Consider the following 20,062-nt stretch of genomic DNA (forward strand, 5'->3'; position numbering starts at 1 on the left):
GAGACGCCCCACTACGGGGGCAGGCACCCTACACTCAGGAGGGGGACAATAGACCCCACGGTGCTGAGGACCTAGGATATACATCCAACCAAACCCCAAGCCAGATGCAGAGGCTGGTCCCTGGAGCAACAGTGTTACTGAGGTAACACACTGTACCGAGACCATGTGTCCTGAAATGTCGCCACCTCAACCCCAGCCTCCTGCCCACTGAGATGATAGGGTGAACCCCCGCTTCACTGCAGACAGTGATTCTGTGTCCCCAAAGCAGCTAGGCTCCAAGGAGATTGCCCCCACACCCAAATTTGGAAATGCCTGCCGTGACTCAGGATGAGTAATTGAAGAAAATAAAACAACATGGGAAATAAGAAAAGATTTGTAAAATTTCTCTAACGACTCATCAGTGATATCTGAAGAGCATACTTTTAAGGAAGACTTACACCCAGCAACTACATTGCATACAAAAATTACACAAAGAAGTTTTCACAAAGAAAACACAGATTCTAGGAAACAAATTAATGATGAGAAGTTAAGACAATAGGCTGAGATGAAAGAAAATGTGACAGGGTTAAGAAAATAATGTGAAGAAACACAGTCACAATAGATATGAAAAAAATGGAGGACGGGATGGTTGTGAAGACAGTTAATAGATAATGAAGGCTTAATCATCCCTTTTGATATAAATACCAAAGCCTATTTCATGCTACTGTAGGCCACAAGTCAGAGCTCAGTGCGCGGCCAGGTTGGTGGATGCTTTTTATCAAAAGAGAAATGTGTTATTTCCTCGGGTTTAAATTGTAGTCATGGCAGATGTCAGCTCTAATCTCTGTAAATGAAGTTTGCTTATCACAAGTGTCTGTATGAACAGAGTTTGTAGGTTTCAAGCTGTCAAATTGTCTTTCTTCACATCTGACTTGAACTTCATTTCTTCATAGCATTTCTCTCTTGACTAAACTTTTCTTCCAGAATTCGTGGTCATCCATAATGGGATCATTACAAATTACAAAGACCTGAGGAAATTTCTGGTAAGATACTTCCCCTGGGTGACATCTAAGTCAAGTGGTATCGGTCTTTCCCAGAAATTTTCCAACCAGCTCATTTCCCTCCAGAAAAAAAGGCAGAAGCTGATTGAGGTCCACTCTTGGCCACATCACCACATTAGACACAAAACTCATCCCCAGCTCAGGCTCTTCCCCAGATCTTGCTGGAGGAGAGAGCAGGGCATTCTCATTTACCTCAAAGGCCGTTGCAGAGTCAGAGCAGAATCAAAAAAACATGAACTTCTTTTTATTAAAGTGTCTGCACTGAATAACATACCAACTCATGCACCAAATGGAATGTGGGGTGGGAAGGCAGGCGGCAAGTGCTTCAAGTATGAAGAGGTTGTGGTATTGGTTGGGAGGTGGGTGGATTTGACTCAATGTATTTGATCATTTTGATTGCTGTTATTTTGCAATGTCCAGATTAATGGCAAGGACAAGCTTCTGAGGCGGGATGATCTCAGGGAAGACTACAATGACTCAGCTGTGTTAGGCTGTGGGATTCAGGCAAACATTTCTCATCCCTTCCCCATTTTCCTTGTTCTTGCCTTAAGTCACTCCAAGGACAAGTCATAAGGGAGGAGAGGGAGCTGGCCAGGCCAGCATTGCACAACAACCATTATCTGACACTCTGTCCAACCAAATATTCCAGGAAAGCAAAGGCTATGAGTTTGAGTCAGAAACAGATACAGAGACCATCGCCAAGCTGATTAAATATGTGTTCGACAACAGAGAAACTGAGGACATTACATTTTCAACGCTGGTCGAGAGAGTCATTCAGCAGCTGGTGAGTTACAAGTCTCACCTATCTAAATCATCCCTTCATTCCTTCAGTTTTTATAAACATTTATTAGGCAAACTTGCACCAAGTACCTGAGGATTAAAGATGGCTCATCTACAGTGCCTGGCCTTAAAATGTTACATCCTTGTAGAATTGGGAGAAGTTCTGAGGCTTTTGGTAGTAAACATCAAACAGAAACTGCTTTGCTTCATTTTAACATCTCTGAAATGGTGATAGGCCTTCTGATCTGTGGCTTCTACCAATGGTGTGTTGCACAAGGGACCTTGATTGTGGCAGTTCATGTTGTCATCTTATCAGTTGACTTGTGTGCATTGTTGACTTGTGCGCATACATACCCAAGATGAATTTAACTGATGTTGGAGACTTAGAATTGTAGTCTTTCCTCCTGTTTCAGTAAAGCAGTTATTCATCATGTGGGAGAAATGCCCACAAGTCCTTACTGAGTGGAGTTGGAAGGAAGGAAGAGGAAATAAAGACAGCAGGTGTGGACTTTTGAGAAGTTTGGTTGTAGAAGAAGAAGGGTGCAAAGAAATGGCCCAGTGAAGGGAGAGGGTTGCAGTCCTGAGGCAGGATTGTATTTTTGTGGTAGGAGATATCAGATCATGTCTGTGTGCTGAAATGAATGATCCAGGTGGGAGAAAGAGATTGGTGATGTCCCAGAGGGTTGGACCTATGGAACAAGGTCCCTGCAGAGGGGCACATGGTGGAGGGATTGTCCAAGAGAGACACGTCCTTGGAGGAGGAGGTAGAGCAGACCCAGGCCCTCCATGGGACGGTGGAGGGAGGAGGAGAGGGCTCCAGACTTCCTAGAATCCATCCTTCTGAGCATCAGAGCTGTCCAATAGCTCCCCTGAGATGGAGACAGCTTGGAGAGAGTGTTCAGGGCCGAGGATCTAGAACATCTGGGGTCAGAGGCTGCTTTGGGTACAATGCTGTGGTTTAAAATATATGACCCTTTGGTGTTTTCAGTCTTTTTTTAAAAGTAAGTCAAACCCTTTGCCCTGTGACTCCCATTTTGGGGGACCTTAATTTAGAGGACATATTTATAAATAAAAGCCTGTCCCATAACTAGTGTACAGTAAACCAATTTAGTTTCGCAGCATAGTACTTCCTCTTTTCCATTTGTAATTTTAAATTTTGGAAATGTCTCTCAGTGATGGCACTTTTAAACTTCAGCGATATATCTGAAGCAACACAGGGCTCTTTTTGGCAGAGAACGGGAAGAGTTTTTCTATTTAGTCCTACTTCATTGCTGACAAAACCAGCAGGGTGAATGTCAGGCTCCTCAGGTTCTGTCTAAAGCCCCTTCATTTTGGGCAGTTTGAAAGGCCCTTAGGGACCTGGAGATGCTGGCCCTGGGGTCTCTCTGGTTGTGTGACTGAGTTGGCAAACTGGCCATAGCATGAGGCCATGAGGTCTGCCTAGGTTTCCAAACCTTGGAAATCCAGATTTATAGCTGGCTGTACACAAAGTCAAGTAGGGTCATGATTAGTACAGGATGGTCAGAATGTAGGAGAGAATTTTGCATTTAACTTTTACATAGGAAGAGCATTTGGAGTCTTGAGTTAGGAGAACTATATTCTAACTCTGGTTTGTACAAACCAACAAGCTGAGGCACAGAGCACAAATGGCAGTCATTGCCATAGAAATAATAATTATAACAACTCATACTTCTGATGTGTCTCTATATGTCAGGCACTGTTCTAAGCACTTAAAATGCATTAGCTCACAGAAGCCATACAAGGTAGGACTATTCTCATTTCCATTCACCATGAGGCACAAAGAAGGCTGCAGTGATTGCCCAGTTAAGGGGTAGAGCCACGATTTGAACCCAGGCACTAACGTGTGTTGAGCTAAACTTAGGTCGTGGATTAGCCCCTTTAATCCTCACAATTGCTCCCTGAGTAGGTACCATCCCTGAGGCCCAGGGCAGGACCCCTGGCTACGGTTCTCATTTCCTGAGGTTCTAACTGCAGCAGTCCACCCAGGTCATCGCAGAGCTGGGAGCTGTTCCTTGTGGACCTGGACAGGGAGGTTTATATTGCTCACAATGAAATCCACAAGTTCTGGTCTTTGGTATTTGATTGTGGTACTGCCTGTTTCACTTTCCCCTCCTGACATCACCCTGCGCAAGCTGTCCTATATTCAGCACCCTGAGTGAGTGACCCCAGGACTGCCCGCAGTGAAGAGGCTCCCAGGGAGAGCTGTCTGGGGTAGTGGGCTGAGGTGCAGCAACCTAGCTTAGCCAGAGTAAGTTGTTCCTCACTCTCCTTTCCCGTCTTTTCAGGAAGGCGCATTTGCATTGGTTTTCAAGAGCATCCACTACCCCGGAGAAGCCGTGGCCACAAGGTGAGACAGAACGCATTGACATTTCCAGTAACAAATAAATAAAATAAAATCACTTAGCTTGAGGCACAAGGGAGAGTTAGGGCCCCTGGCAAAACAGAAGGTGCTCACTCTATCTAAGGGACAACTGTGGCTTAGCCACACAGAATGTACCCCACCATCTCTGTGGCTGGAGCTTCTGATTTTTTTAAAGAGAAACTAGAAAGTTGGATTTTTATTTGAAATCTCTACACTTTTTTTTTTAGAAATTGACAACAAATTCAAACTAAAAATAAACTTGTATAGCAAGGGCAGGTCCAGGTTTCAGGTCAACTTCAGAGATTCCCTTTAGAAAAAGCATGCAAAATTATGAACATGAAATTAGGAACAAAAATGAATGTTGATTTGAATCCAGTAAAGAAGAGGCCTTGAAGGCCAAGAGCTCAAGCTTTATCACCTTCATGCCAGGTGTGATCCAGGAATCAGCTGAGAGGGGCTGGGTCAGCCCACATGTCCTTCTGTTAGAGCCCTGTGGCCCCCAGCAATGTGTGGATTCACACAAATGGGCATGTGAGTGCCATCCTATAATTTCATATTCAGATGGGTGGATTATCCACCCATCCGTCCATCTGTCCATCCACTCATTTGTCTATCTACCCATTTATCTGTCCATCTATCTATCCATCTGTCTATCCATCCATCAATCAATCTGACCATCTATCTACCCATCTATCTATCCATCCATCCAACTAATATTTGTTGAGTATTTACTGTGTACTGGGCCCTGGCGACCTAGTGACACCCAACCTGGTCCTACCCTTAAGGTAGCGGTCCCCAACCTTTTTGGCACCAGGGACCAGTTTCATGGAAGTCAGTTTTTCCACGGACTAGTGGCAGGGGGGATGGTTTCAGGATGATTCAAGCACATTACATTTATTGTGCACTTTATTTCTATTATTATTACATTGTACAACTCACCATAATGCAGAATCGGTGGGAGCGCTGAGCTTGTTTTCACTTGCCACTCACCAATAGGGTTTATTTATTTATTTATTTTCTAATAGCTTCTTCTTCTTTTTTTTTTTTTTAAACATCTTTATTGGAGTATAATTGCTTTACAATGGTGTGTTAGTTTCTGCTTTATAACAAAGTGAATCAGTTATACATATACATATGTTCCCATATCTCTTCCCTCAGGCGTCTCCCCTTCCCTCAGGCGTCTCCCTCCCTCCCACCCTCCCTATCCCACCCCTCTAGGTGGTCACAAACCACCGAGCTGATCTCCCTGTGCTATGCGGCTGCTTCCCACTAGCTATCTATTTTACGTTTAGTAGTGTATATATGTCCATGCCACTCTCTCACCCTGTCACATCTTACCCCTCCCCCTCCCCATATCCTCAAGTCCATTCTCTAGTAGGTCTGTGTCTTTATTCCCGTCTTGCCACTAGGTTCTTCATGACTTTTTTTTTTTTTTCCCTTAGATTCCATATATATGTGTTAGCATACTGTACTTGTTTTTCTCTTTCTGGCTTACTTCACTCTGTACGACAGACTTTCACTCCATCCACCTCACTACAAATACCTCCATTTCATTTCTTTTTATGGCTGAGTAATATTCCATTGTATATATGTGCCACATCTTCTTTATCCATTCATCCAATGATGGACACTTAGGTTGCTTCCATGTCCTGGCTATTGTAAATAGAGCTGCAATGAACATTTTGGTACATGACTCTTTTTGAATTATGGTTTTCTCAGGGTATATGCCCAGTAGTGGGATTGCTGGGTCGTATGGTAGTTCTATTTTTAGTTTTTTAAGGAACCTCCATACTGTTCTCCATAGTGGCTGTATCAATTTACATTCCCACCAACAGTGCAAGAGGGTTCCCTTTCCTCCACACCCTCTCCAGCATTTATTGTTTCTAGATTTTTTGATGATGGCCATTCTGACTGGTGTGAGATGATATCTCATTGTAGTTTTGATTTGCATTTCTCTAATGATTAATGATGTTGAGCATTCTTTCATGTGTCTATTGGCAATCTGTATATCTTCTTTGGAGAAATGTCTATTTAGGTCTTCTGCCCATTTTTGGATTGGGTTGTTTGTTTTTTTGTTATTGAGCTGCATGAGCTGCTTGTAAATCTTGGAGATTAATCCTTTGTCAGTTGCTTCATTTGCAAATATTTTCTCCCATTCTGAGGGTTGTCTTTTTGTCTTGTTTATGGTTTCCTTTGCTGTGCAAAAAAAAAAAGCTTTTAAGTTTCATTAGGTCCCATTTGTTTATTTTTGTTTATATTTCCATTTCTCTAGGAGGTGGGTCAAAAAGGATCTTGCTGTGATTTATGTCATAGAGTGTTCTGCCTATGTTTTCCTCTAAGAGTTTGATAGTGTCTGGCCTTACACTTAGGTCTTTAATCCATTTTGAGTTTATTTTTGTGTATGGTGTTAGGGAGTGTTCTAATTTCATTCTTATAGATGTAGCTGTCTGGTTTTCCTAGCACCACTTATTGAAGAGGCTGTCTTTTCTCCATTGTATATTCTTGCCTCCTTTGTCATAGATTAGGTGAGCATAAGTGTGTGGGTTTATTTCTGGGCTTTCTATCCTGTTCCATTGATCTATATTTCTGGTTTTGTGCCAGTACCATACTGTCTTGATTACTGTAGCTTTGTAATACAGTCTGAAGTCCAGGAGCCTGATTCCTCCAGCTGCGTTTTTCGTTCTCAAGATTGCTTTTGCTATTCGGGGTCTTTTGTGTTTCCATACAAATTGTGAAATTTTTTGTTCTAGTTCTGTGAAAAATGCCATTGGCAGTTTGATAGGGATTGCATTGAATCTGTAGATTGCTTTGGGTAGTAGAGTCATTTTCACAATATTGATTCTTCCAATCCAAGAACATGGTATATCTCTCCATCTATTTGTATCATCTTTAATTTCTTTCATCAGTGTCTTATAGTTTTCTGCATACAGGTCTTTTGTCTCCTTAGGTAGGTTTATTCCTAGATATTTTACTCTTTTTGTTGCAGTGGTAAATGGGAGTGTTTTCTTAATTTCACTTTCAGATTTTTCATCATTAGTGTATAGGAATGCAAGAGATTTCTGTGCATTAATTTTGTATCCTGCTACTTTACCAAATTCATTGATTAGCTCTAGTAGTTTTCTGGTGGCAACTTTAGGATTCTCTATGTATAGTATCATGTCATCTGCGAACAGTGACAGCTTTACTTCTTCTTTTCCGATTGGAATTCCTTTTATTTCTTTTTCTTCTCTGATTGCTGTGGCTAACACTTCCAAAATTATGTTGAATAATAGTGGTGAGAGTGGGAAACCTTGTCTTGTTCTGATCTTAGTGGAAATGGTTTCAGTTTTTCACCACTGAGGACAATGTTGGCTGTGGGTTTGTCATATATGGCCTTTATTATGCTGAGGAAAGTTCCCTCTATGCCTACTTTCTGCAGGGCTTTTATCATAAATGGGTGTTGAATTTTGTCGAAAGCTTTCTCTGCATCTATTGAGATGATCATATGGTTTTTCTCCTTCAATTTGTTAATATGATGTATCACGTTGATTGATTGCGTATATTGAAGAATCCTTGCATTCCTGGAATAAACCCCACTTGATCATGTTGTATGATCCCTTTAATGTGCTGTTGGATTCTGTTTGCTAGTATTTTGTTGAGGAGTTTTGCATCTATGTTCATCAGTGATACTGGCCTGTAGTTTTCTTTCTTTGTGACATCTTTGTCTGGTTTTGGTATCAGGGTGATGGTGGCCTCGTAGAATGAGTTGGGGAGTGTTCCTCCCTCTGCAATATTTTGGAAGAGTTTGAGAAGGATAGGTGTTAGCTCTTCTCTAAATGTTTGATAGAATTCGCCTGTGAAGCCATCTGGTCCTGGGCTTTTGTTTGTTGGAAGATTTTTAATCACAGTTTCAATTTCAGTGCTTGTGATTGGTCTGTTCATATTTTCTATTTCTTCCTGGTTCAGTCTCGGCAGGTTGTGCATTTCTAAGAATCTGTCCATTTCTTCCAGGTTGTCCATTTTATTGGCATAGAGTTGCTTGTAGTAATCTCTCATGATCGTTTGTATTTCTGCAGTGTCAGTGGTTACTTCTCCTTTTTCATTTCTAATTCTATTGATTGGAGTCTTCTCCCTTTTTTTGTTGATGAGTCTGGCTAATGATTTATCAATTTTGTTTATCTTCTCAAAGAACCAGCTTTTAGTTTTATTGATCTTTGCTATTGTCTCCTTCATTTCTTTTTCATTTATTTCTGATCTGATCTTTATGATTTCTTTCCTTCTGCTAGCTTTGGGGTTTTTTTTGTTCTTCTTTATCTAATTGCTTTAGGTGCAAGGTTAAGTTGTTCATTCGAGATGTTTCCTGTTTCTTGATGTAGGCTTGTATTGCTATAAACTTCCCTCTTAGAACTGCTTTTGCTGCATCCCATAGGTTTTGGGTCGTCGTGTCTCCATTGTCATTTGTTTCTAGGTATTGTTTGATTTCCCCTTTGATTTCTTCAGTGATCACTTCGTTATTAAGTAGCGTATTGTGTAGCCTCCATGTGTTTGTATTTTTTACAGATCTTTTCCTGTAATTGATATCTAGTCTCATAACGTTGTGGTCAGAAAAGATACTTGATACGATTTCCATTTTCTTAAATTTACCAAGGCTTGATTTGTGACCCAAGATATGATCTATCCTGGAGAATGTTCCATGAACAACCAATTGGGTTTTGATATGAGTCTGCAAGCAGTTGATTTATTACAGTCTCTGTGCAGTCAAACCTCTCTGCTAATGATGATCTGTATTTGCAGCCACTCCCCAGCGCTAGCATCACCGCCTCAGCTCCATCTCCGATCATCAGGCATTAGATTCTCATAAGGAGCTGGCGACCTAGATCCCTCGCATGCGCAGTTCATAGTAGGGTTTGCACTCCTATGAGAATCTAATGCCACTGCTGATCTGACAGGAGGCAGAGCTCAGGCAGTAATGCGAACGATGGGGAGCGGCTGTAAATATAGATGAAGCTTTGCTCACTTGCCCGCCCGCCACTCACCTCCTGCTGTGTTGCCTGGTTCCTATCAGGCCACAGATCGATACTGTGGCCCGGGGGTTGGGGACCCCTGCCTTAAGGACTGGACAGTTGTGCAGGAGGACAGAGCAGGGCAGAAGATGGTGATGCTCTGTGATGAGGGTTGGGAGGCAGTGCACAGGGGGCCTAAGGGGAAGTAGGTGTCAGCCTGGGGAAGGCAGGCAGAGAAACCAGCGTGAGCAAAGGCAAGGAGCCCAGAGTGACTGTGGTGCTTTAGGGATCTGCAGTTAGGCCAGGATGGTGATGGGGAGGGGCACTGGTGGGACTTGAGGCTCTTCTAGTCTCAGTGTGTGCTTACTGACACCTTTTGTGTGCCAGGCATGGGTGACAAGAGCGAACAAGATTGTAGGGACACTGCCCTATGAAACTCAAGAGCTGGTGGGGAGTGGGGAGGTGGGCAGAGGCCCAGCTCTGCAGGATCTAGGTTGCCCTGTGGTTGCAGGCTTCATTGTGAAGGCACTGGGGAGCCACTGAGAATGCACCTGTGGACCAGACTGTCATAGAATCTAGGCAGGAAATTATGTGAATATATTATGATTTTATTTTTTTCTGGGACAGGAACTAATTTACCATTTGGAATTTAAGTCTTTCAAATCATAGAATTATAAAATGCCAGTTGGTCCCTATCAAATTTTGAAACTCCTTTTAAAATCTATTATCATGTTATTACTAGTTTGCAGAAGAAGATAGTGTGAAGAAGCCGTAAAGCTTTACTTTTCTAAATTGTCTATAATTAGTGGCTCTATAGCTTCTGGGACAATCTTTGGGATGTCTTGGGAGCACTTTGCACTGGGGACAGGGCTAGATGCGGGGACCCTCTCTTCAGTGCTCAGAGGACATCCAGCCCGGCCCAGGGTGTCAAGGCAATGGGTAACTCGATTCCCTGTTGTCCCTACAGGAGAGGCAGCCCCCTGCTCATTGGAGTGAGGAGCAAATACAAACTCTCCACAGAACAGATCCCCATCTTATACAGGACACGTAAGTTTCTTGAGAAGGACGTGAACAGCGCAGCACTGTTCTGGTGCCGGCAGCTCCCCTCAGAGGCAGGATGCCTTCCTTCACTCTGCTAGGGCCAGGTCCAAAAGGGTTTCATGCAACTGGGACTTGGCTCCATTTTTTCAAAAGCTTTTTCTTGTGGATATTTTCAAATACATACCAAGTTGAGGGAGCTGCTGCTGTGGTTGTGTTATATAAAGGCACCTGTGCCCTGATTGGAGTGTTGATTTGGTTTGTTTTGTTAATAGCCAATTCAGTGCTCTTACTATTTGGGGATCTTTTACACAATTTGGCTGATGCAGCCAAAGCTAAAAATTGCACATTTCTCCCACACATATTCAAAGGGGAGGTTGGCTTCTTCGTGTTGTTCCAAGAAAATAGTCTAACGGGATTTGTGATCCTTTCCTTCATTTGCTAGGCAATATTGAGAATGTGAAGAATATCTGTAAAACAAGGATGAAGAGGCTGGACAGCTCGACCTGCCTTCATGCTGTAGGCGATAAAGCAGTGGAATTCTTCTTTGCTTCTGATGCAAGGTAGCTACACCTTGTTTCCTTTCTTTCCTAGGATTATGTAATCAAGAATGACTGGCTAAACACCCCCATTTCTTACTTACTCCCCCGTTTGAGCTGTTTTCTCAAGGGTCAGCAAGGGGAAGCGGTGATGGCAGATTTCAGCTCTTGGTGGCCCTCCTGAGGGAATCCTTGCCCAGTGAGCACTTTTTTTTTTTTTTTTATTCACGTTCTTTTTTATTTATTTATTTATGACTGTGTTGAGTCTTCGTTTCTGTGCGAGGGCTTTCTCCAGTTGCGGCTAGTGGGGACCACTCTTCATCGCGGTGCGCGGGCCTCCAGTGAGCACTTTTTACATGGCTGTCATCAGCAGCCCTGGTGGCCAAAGGCAAGGTCTACTGATCTACACAATGTTTTGGGCCTGTACAGAATAAATGCATTAGTTGCCAACATTTTAAAATTGGGAAATTTCCCATAAAAATCTGAATTTCTAGCTTTTCTAAAAACCCAGCAGATCTGAGCACACCAGACTGCTCCCCCTAGCCCTCTTTGGGGCCATTCAAAGTCTGCTCCCTTTAGATGGGACAAGTGTCTCTAGACCTTTGGTCCTTCCTGAACCTTGCCTGCCTTTGCCAGAGTTCTGACCATTCATAAAAGACAGAGCCAAGATTGAGGGTTTTGGTCCAGTAGATTCCAAAGTCCATGTTCGCATCAATACACCAAACAGTAATTCTGAAATTTGAGAAAGTCGGCTTCATGCCCCTTTTAGTACAAAAAAATGTATACACACACAGAGAAAAGACCAAAACACTTTCCTGCTAGTTGAAATAGAAAACCACCATAAACACCACAATTACTACCTCCTTTATCCAAACCTTTATTATGCCTCTTTCCCACCAGCCTCTGGTAAGGCCTTGCTGTGAAGCAGGGAGGACACCAGGTGAGGTCTCCTGGGACACATGAAGTAACGAGAACCTACAGCCCAGGCTGCAAGGCCTATTTCAGCCCACAGCCAGCATTGTACTTAATGCTGATAGGAAAGGTCAGCATTTCCCAAACTGTGTTCCTTAGGGCACCATTTCAATGAGAAGCTAATATTATTTCAGTGATTCTAAGACATGCAATTATTCTATAGATTTTAGCATCTGTAAGTGGCATCTGGCAATTATAATTTGCTACAGTTTTTATATACTTCTTAGAAGTATATAAAATAATCACGATCTTAAGATCAATGTTACCACTCTATGACATAAATCACAGCAAGATCCTTTTTGACCCACCTCCTAGAGAAATGGAAATATAAACAAAAATAAACAAATGGGACCTAATGAAACTTAAAACTTTTGCACAGCAAAGGAAACCATAAACAAGACCAAAAGACAACCCTCAGAATGGGAGAAAATATTTGCAAATGAAGCAACTGACAAAGGATTAATCTCCAAAATTTACAAGCAGCTCATGAAGCTCAATAACAAAGAAACAAACAACCCAATCCAAAAATGGGCAGAAGACCTAAATAGACATTTCTCCAAAGAAGATATACAGATTGCCAACAGACACATGAAAGAATGCTCAACATCATTAATCATTAGAGAAATGCAAATCAAAACTACAATGAGATATCATCTCACACCTGTCAGAATGGCCATCATCAAAAAATCTAGAAACAATAAATGCTGGAGAGGGTGTGGAGAAAAGGGAACCCTCTTGCACTGTTGGTGGGAATGTAAATTGATACAGCCACTATGGAGAACAGTATGGAGGTTCCTTAAAAAACTAAAAATAGAACTACCATACGACCCAGCAATCCCACTACTGGGCATATACCCTGAGAAAACCATAATTCAAAAAGAGTCATGTACCAAAATGTTCATTGCAGCTCTATTTACAATAGCCAGGACATGGAAGCAACCTAAGTGTCCATCATCGGATGAATGGATAAAGAAGATGTGGCACATATATACAATGGAATATTACTCAGCCATAAAAAGAAATGAAATGGAGGTATTTGTAATGAGGTGGATGGAGTTAGAGTCTGTCATACAGAGTGAAGTAAGTCAGAAAGAGAAAAACAAATACCGTATGCTAACACATATATATGGAATCTAAGAAACAAAAAAAAAGGTCATGAAGAACCTAGGGATAAGATGGGAATAAAGACACAGACCTACTAGAGAATGGACTTGAGGATACGGGGAGGGGGAAGGGTAAGCTGGGACAAAGTGAGAGAGTGGCATGGACATATATACACTACCAAACGTAAAATAGATAGCTAGTGGGAAGCAGACGCATAGCACAGGGAGATCAGCTCGGTGGTTTGTGACCACCTAGAGGGGTGGAATAGGGAGGGTGGGAGGGAGGGAGACGCCTGAGGGAAGAGATATGGGAACATATGTATATGTATAACTGATTCACTTTGTTATAAAGCAGGAACTAACACACCATTGTAAAGCAATTATACTCCAATAAAGCTGTTTAAAAAAAAAAAATTCAGAGGGGAAGTCACAGAGAAACTTGTCTTTGACCTGAACTTGAGTTTCCATTAAGATTGCAATGCAGGGATATTACACATGAAGGTAATCACATAAACTTACTATACTGAAACTTGCAGAGGTTATGAGTGTTTTCAAGATCCCACAGCAAGTGTATTGTGGAATCAGAATTTTAAGTGAGGCCTAATGAACTAAAAACAAACAAACGAAAAAAACTAGCCCTTTCTGTGATACCATGTTGCCTTTGAAGTAGTTTTTTTGGTGGGTTGATAGAAACTGGTTCCAGTGTTTCTTGCAGGAATCACTAGTTCTGTCCCCCCACGGGCCCCCACCCCTGAGTTGATCCACAAAGTTTCCTTTAGAGTGGATTTGGTAAAATGCAAACATACAAGTATTCATGACGCCTGTGTCCAATCATTTCTCCTGCCATTGCCTACTTCACTTCTAGGATTATATGAACAATTCACTGTCTTGAATATGCTTTTCCCTCCTCCAAGAATTCCTTTCTCCCTATGGGGCATCTGGGAAACCCACTTCATTTTTCAAAACTCAATTTACATATTATGTCTTTTGTGCAGTCTTCTTTTTAGTGTTGTGATCACATGCTCCTTTTTGCTACCCTTGCACTGCTGCATGCCTGATTGTTGCACTCGCTACACTGTATTGTAATTGTATTTTTTACATATCTCTGTCTTCTCCTGGGCAACATTCCTTGGGACCAGGGACTACCTTTTTTCATCTATTGATGTTGCCTTAGCATGTTACTTGTTGTGAAGTAGTTAGTTATAAAAATGAGATTTGATTACATTGAAAATTGTTATGTAAAAAAAAAAAAAAAGATCAATGTTACCTTATATTCAATGAAGTATGGTAGATGTTTCTCAAAAAAAAAAAAAAAAGACAAATGCTTGAAAGGAGATTAAAGAATTATTTGTAGGCAATACAATTATATACTTTAAAAATCCACCTGAAAGGCTGTTAGAAGTAATACTCGTGGCTGGTCAGAGTATAAAGGTGTAGAAATTTGACATTCCAGCAGTAGCCACTTTGCTGTCAGCTCAGTGAGGTGGGTGGTAGGGGACCACGTCTATCCTGTTCCCCTTCATGTCTCCACAAGTGACTGGCACAGTAGGCTCTCAGCAAACCTTTGTTGAACTAAAAAAGTAATCTATTTACCACAGCTGAAAAAAAAGTTTTAGTCCCTTAAAATAAATTTAAATAAAAATAGTCCAAGAACCTGTTTGGAGAAGACTACAGAAGTTTACCATGAGAAATAAGAAGAGATTTGAATAAAGGGAGAGATTCCACATTCCTTGATAAGAAGCCTTAATATTATTCTGAAAACATTAATTGGTTTAAAGTTAATTTAATAATTAAAAATTATTTTTAAAGATATTGACTCTTCTTAATCTGTAAATTCGATGCTATAATTAAAATCCTTGACATTATTTTGTTTGTTTAGGTTTTTGGAACTTAATAAAGTGATTCTATAATGTATTGCGTGTAGATGAAAAAGCATATATTGAAAAATAAGAGTGACAAAGGTGACCCTCTCAGGTACAAAGGCACATAGAGCTCTCGTGACAACAGTGGCCAGCATTGCTGTGCACTTACGGCTGGACACTGTGCTGAGGGCTTCACCAAGACTATCCCATTTAATAATCACAACAAACCTCTGGTGAAGGCACACTGGTCATCTCCCAGTTTAAAGCAGAGGAACCCGAGACGGGCTCAGAGGGGTCATGTCTGTGTTGCCTGAGGGCACAGGCTGGTAAGAGACAGGGATGAGGATTCCACCTCGGGTCTAATTCCTGGGCCAGTAATTTTGATGACTGCCATCCATTTTGTAAATTAAAACAGTAATTATATTTAAACATGCAGATGTACACACACATGTGAATACAAACAGACGTATTAAGCACTGTCTGAAGGACAGTACAATGTAAGTAGCATTTATCTGCTGGAGATTGAATCGGGCCGTTTTTACTTCTTCCTCTCGTTGCCTGTGTTTTCTGCTTTTTATTCAAAGAATGTATATTGTTTAAAATATTTTTTCCAGTGCAGTGGCTTTCCGTCCTTCTTTGTCTTTCTTCCCTAGGATCTGGAGACACCTCTCTTAGAGCCATAGAACTTGATTATTTCTCTTTTTAACTTTGCATCAGGAGTTTTAAATGCTCATTTTTCTGCACAGGGCACATGTTGGTGTAGCACTTGGTAGAATGAGAGTTTTTTTCTCCCATGGTCCTTCAGGTACCACCTTCATGGTTTTTACCACATCTATGTACCACCTGTACTATTGATTACCTAACTTTCTTTTTCATTTACCAACTTTTCTAACAATTTTATTTTTAAAAGAAACTTTCCGTTTCCATCTCAAGGGAAAAATCATTATTTCAACACAGAGAAAGTTACTATAAAAATAAACACAATGACTGCACATTTCATTAGTGGATAGATCTTATAGTTTGATTTTAAGTCACCCCCTCCTTTTTCTTGCTTTGTGTGTGTGTGTGTGTGTGTGTGTGTGTGTGTGTGTGTGTGTAAGAAAAGGAGTCATCCGTCCTAATGAGTTTCCCACTATATGGATTTTGTTGAATGTCTCCTCCATGTTCTTCTGTTCACCGTATTTCCTGCAAACAGAAGTTTACAGGTGTCTAGAAGCTTGATCTTCAGGTTTGATTTTTTTTTTTTTTGGCAAGACTATTTAATAGGTAGTGTGTCCTTCCATCAGGAGGCACTATGTCTCATTGTCTTTTTGTAGTACTGTTAAAATTGAACAGGGAGTTCAAAGATCAGGAGCCTTATCCATCCATTATAAAGCTGCTCTTAGCTTTTCATTTCTTCATTTCATTAGCCACTGATGGACCTTGATTAGGGCTATTAATGATTAGGAATTCATAAGTTGATTATTATAATTCTATCATTCCTTCTTTATTAGCTATATTTCACCTATAAAGAGAAACTTGCCTTCATAAACTGTGGTTATTCTGAAAGGTCATTTGGAAAGGCAAGATAAATGTTTCATTCTTTCCCTTTATGATTCAGAATGTGTTGGTTCCTGAGCATTCTCCAAAGGTGACATTGTTTGGATCCTGATTCGAGGAAAGCAATTATAAAAGGACATCTATGCGATTACTGGGGGAATTTGAACATACTGGATACTTGATGTTATGAAGGAATAACTATTACTCTTAGACGTGATAATGGTATTATAGTAGGGTGAAAAATAATCCTTGTCTTTTAGAGCTATAAGCTAAAAGGTTTACAGATGATTTGATGTCTGGGACTGGCTTCAAAATAGTTCTGGGTGGAGGGGAGGGGCGGAAGGTATGAATCAATGTTTATATGCCATATCCTAAAATGCTATTCAGTGTTACTGATATGGACCCACATCTTGTAACTGTCAAGGACAGGCCCCATCTCTGACACCCATATTTTCCCTGCTCCAGCGCTATCATAGAACACACCAACCGGGTCATCTTCCTTGAGGATGATGACATTGCTGCAGTGGCTGATGGGAAACTCTCTATTCACCGGGTCAAGCGTTCGGCTAGTGATGACCCATCTCGAGCCATACAGACCTTGCAGATGGAATTGCAGCAAATCATGAAAGGCAGGTGTCCTCTGAGGGTCCCTGTGCAGCAGCCTCATGGGGCAGGTGCTCTGTGGGGGAGTTCCTGAGACTCTCTGCCCTGTCATGGGTGGGCACTACCGCCTTCCTGCCTGCTGTGAGCACCGGAGTCGGGCTGCAGGTGGTCTGTGGTTCGTACATCTCAGGGGATGTGGGGCACCTGGCCTGGCTACTCCAAAGGGGGCTTCTGACCATGTCCCGGCACCAGGTCTCCCTGCTTGAACTGACCCCAGTCCATCAACTACCTCCCTTTACATATTCTCTGGGACACATTCCTACACCCCAGGCATCATTGCTTCTCTGGATGAGAGGCCTGCAGTAACGGGGGGCTGTGGACTACTTTCTCCTTGTGAGGGGAGCCTATCTTCCTGCACCCACACTTGTGTCCCTACACCCTCCTCTCCACAGGGCAGCCTGGGTAAACGTTTAAGAATGTGAATCATACCCTCTTATCCTGCTGTGTAAAGCCCTCCAGTGGCTTCCCACTGTTCTTAGCATAAAACCCACACTCCCTGCCGCAGCCCACAGCCATCCTCACGCAGCCTGGCCCCACCTTGCACAACCCTTCCCCACTGTGCCCCTCCCCGCCCACCCTGGCTGCCTCACTGTTACTCAGACAGGCGGAGTGCTTGCTCCCCTGGGGGTCATTGCACTCACTCAGCTTCGCACAGGACCAGCTCCTTTTGATCATCTCCCCTGAAACATCACCCCCTCAGAGAGCCCTTCCCTGATCCGTATCTGCAACAGCCCGACCCCTCCTCACTTGCTCTGTTTGCTTCATGGCACTCTTTCTACAAGTTCTCTGCTGAGGGCAGCAGACAGGGACACTGTGATGCTTGGCATCATGTGTGTGTGTATCCCAGAGGACACTCCCGCCCTGTCTGTGGACACCTGTCGACAGGCATCAGGCACAGCACCTGTCGGGGGTCTTAGATGTCATCCGGTTTCATTCACATCAGAGCCCTAGAAATATGTGGCTGAAAAGATTTTTTTGTTTTTTGTTTTAATACAGAGTATAGGAGGGTATTTGGATTAAAAAAATTGCCTATTTCCTTAAGCTCGCTTAATTTGTACTTCCCTAAGTAGGTGGGTGTTAGGAAGTAAAGCATTTTACTTTCCTCTGGCCTTGCTAAGAAGAGCGTGGCCCAGAAAGGCCAGCCATGCATTTGTTACTTACATCCCTCCCTTCCTCAAGTTGCAGGATCTGATATGCACATTGAAGATAATAATCATACCTTACCTGGCTTGTCACCATGAGTATCAGGTGGGACAATACCTAGAGACACCTTTTGTAATCTGCAGTAGCCTTTACATGTGTCTCTGTGACTAACTGCATAACAACTGCTCTTGATTAAAAGCTAAGCAGTGAAAGTGTAACAAAATTAAAATTGACATCCTGTTGATGTTTGTTTGACCAGGTAACTTCAGTGCATTTATGCAGAAGGAGATATTTGAACAGCCAGAATCAGTTTTCAATACCATGAGAGGTCGGGTGAATTTTGAGACCAACACAGGTAATCCCTCGTCCGAGCCCTGGGCCAATGCACAATCCCTGTGTCGTGTCAGCATTAACACGCTGCATGTGTCCTGCAGTGCTTCTGGGCGGCTTGAAGGACCACTTGAAGGAGATCAGACGATGCCGACGGCTCATCGTGATCGGCTGTGGAACTAGCTACCATGCTGCTGTGGCTGTAAGTGCAACATGCTGGGCCCTTGATAGTGCCTGGGAGGCAGTGTTGGCTAGGACAAGATGAGTCTTACATGCTGTCATGCATTTGGCCTTCCAAATTTGGTGCCATGAGCCAGTATGAGAACTGGCATGGAGCCCTTTCTCCTGCAGTTTGGCCTGTGAATGCCTGAAGTTCCCCGCTCACCTGGACGCAGAGCTGCCATGTCATAAACTGTCTTAGAAGCCCAGCCGCCTTTGTCCCTGTGGTGTTCATGACTGACTTTAGTCCCCATTCTTGTTGGCTTCAGACGCGGCAAGTTTTGGAGGAACTGACCGAGCTCCCGGTGATGGTTGAACTTGCTAGTGATTTTCTGGACAGGAACACACCTGTGTTCAGGGATGACGTTTGCTTTTTCATAAGCCAGTCAGGTAAGGGTTACAGGTTTTCATCAGTTCATCTCAGGGCTCTGTCCTCTCGGTGACACACCATGCAGCTCCCTCCCTCCTTCATCGCATGAAGTTCTCTGCACACAGACCATGTGCCACAATCTCTCATGCACAGGGTCGTTCAACCCTCAGAGCCATCAGCTACTGTCCCATTTTATGGGGAGGGCCATGCACCCAGGTTCTCCCTCCTCCTGCTGTTCCAAGTCCAGGACTCAAGGGACCACTCACCGAGATACTCAGAAATGTGTGCTGGGTTTAAATTAGAGGAAAGTTTAATTCTGCTGGTTGAGAGTCACTTCAAGAACTATGTGGGCACCATAGAGTGCTCACGCAACCCAACAGTGGGAGGCATGGAGAGACACTCCTCAGGCGTAGAGAGCCCAGGCTACCCTCAGCTCAGGAAACCCTGCCTGGGTGGCATTCTAACACTAGGCTTGGGTGTTTGCTCCAGCTCAAGGCAGGACGGAGGGTCAGGGAGATGATCCATGGCCATATGCTTGGAGTCCCCATGAGCTCTAGGAGGATTTTTATAACACTGAATTATGGAAAATCCCAAACTTTTATAAAAGAGAGACTTGCAGAAAGAAGCACCTAGGCTCAGCAGTTATGTTATGGAATAACTCACCCATCTTGTGTCATCATATCCACTTTAACCCTTCCCCTTCACTGGGTTATTTTAAAGTCAGTCTCAGACATCATGTTATTTCATCCATAAATATTTCAGAACGTATCTCTAAATGATAAAAGAAAAAATATCACACCAATGTCACTATCACAGTTGAAGCATTAACAGCGATACCCTAATATCTTTTTATACTGCTTTCATTATGAATTTTCAATACCATTTCCATTTCAGTAACAAGCTAAGAAAAACTAACACAGACACACCCACCATCTAGCTGACCACCTCATACCCAGGTGCTGCCCTCTGACTTCAGTTGCCACTGTTACCTTTGGGTTTACAATCCCGTCAGAGCCTAAAAATGTTTCATGAATTGGTGGAAGCCACTAACCAAAGAACAGAGGTGGTTTTAATGTGAAAATAATGCAGGGGCACCTCC

General features: G+C 42.6%; 1 protein-coding gene across 3 annotated transcripts in view; it reads left to right on the forward strand.

Annotated features, from left to right (window-relative positions):
• GFPT2 (glutamine-fructose-6-phosphate transaminase 2) overlaps positions 1 to 20,062 on the forward strand; it is a 47,710-nt gene that overhangs the window by 17,582 nt on the left and 10,066 nt on the right. For all 3 annotated transcript variants that reach the window (XM_007169836.2, XM_057541317.1, XM_057541316.1), the window contains 9 exons: positions 964 to 1,022; positions 1,690 to 1,824; positions 4,127 to 4,188; positions 10,153 to 10,232; positions 10,669 to 10,786; positions 16,704 to 16,867; positions 18,304 to 18,399; positions 18,479 to 18,576; positions 18,863 to 18,983. In XM_007169836.2, coding sequence (XP_007169898.1) covers positions 964 to 1,022; positions 1,690 to 1,824; positions 4,127 to 4,188; positions 10,153 to 10,232; positions 10,669 to 10,786; positions 16,704 to 16,867; positions 18,304 to 18,399; positions 18,479 to 18,576; positions 18,863 to 18,983 — 933 coding nt within the window. The remainder of the gene's footprint in view (positions 1 to 963; positions 1,023 to 1,689; positions 1,825 to 4,126; positions 4,189 to 10,152; positions 10,233 to 10,668; positions 10,787 to 16,703; positions 16,868 to 18,303; positions 18,400 to 18,478; positions 18,577 to 18,862; positions 18,984 to 20,062) is intronic.

This window comes from Balaenoptera acutorostrata, chromosome 2 (genome assembly GCF_949987535.1).
Source record: "Balaenoptera acutorostrata chromosome 2, mBalAcu1.1, whole genome shotgun sequence".
Lineage (NCBI taxonomy): Eukaryota > Metazoa > Chordata > Mammalia > Artiodactyla > Balaenopteridae > Balaenoptera > Balaenoptera acutorostrata.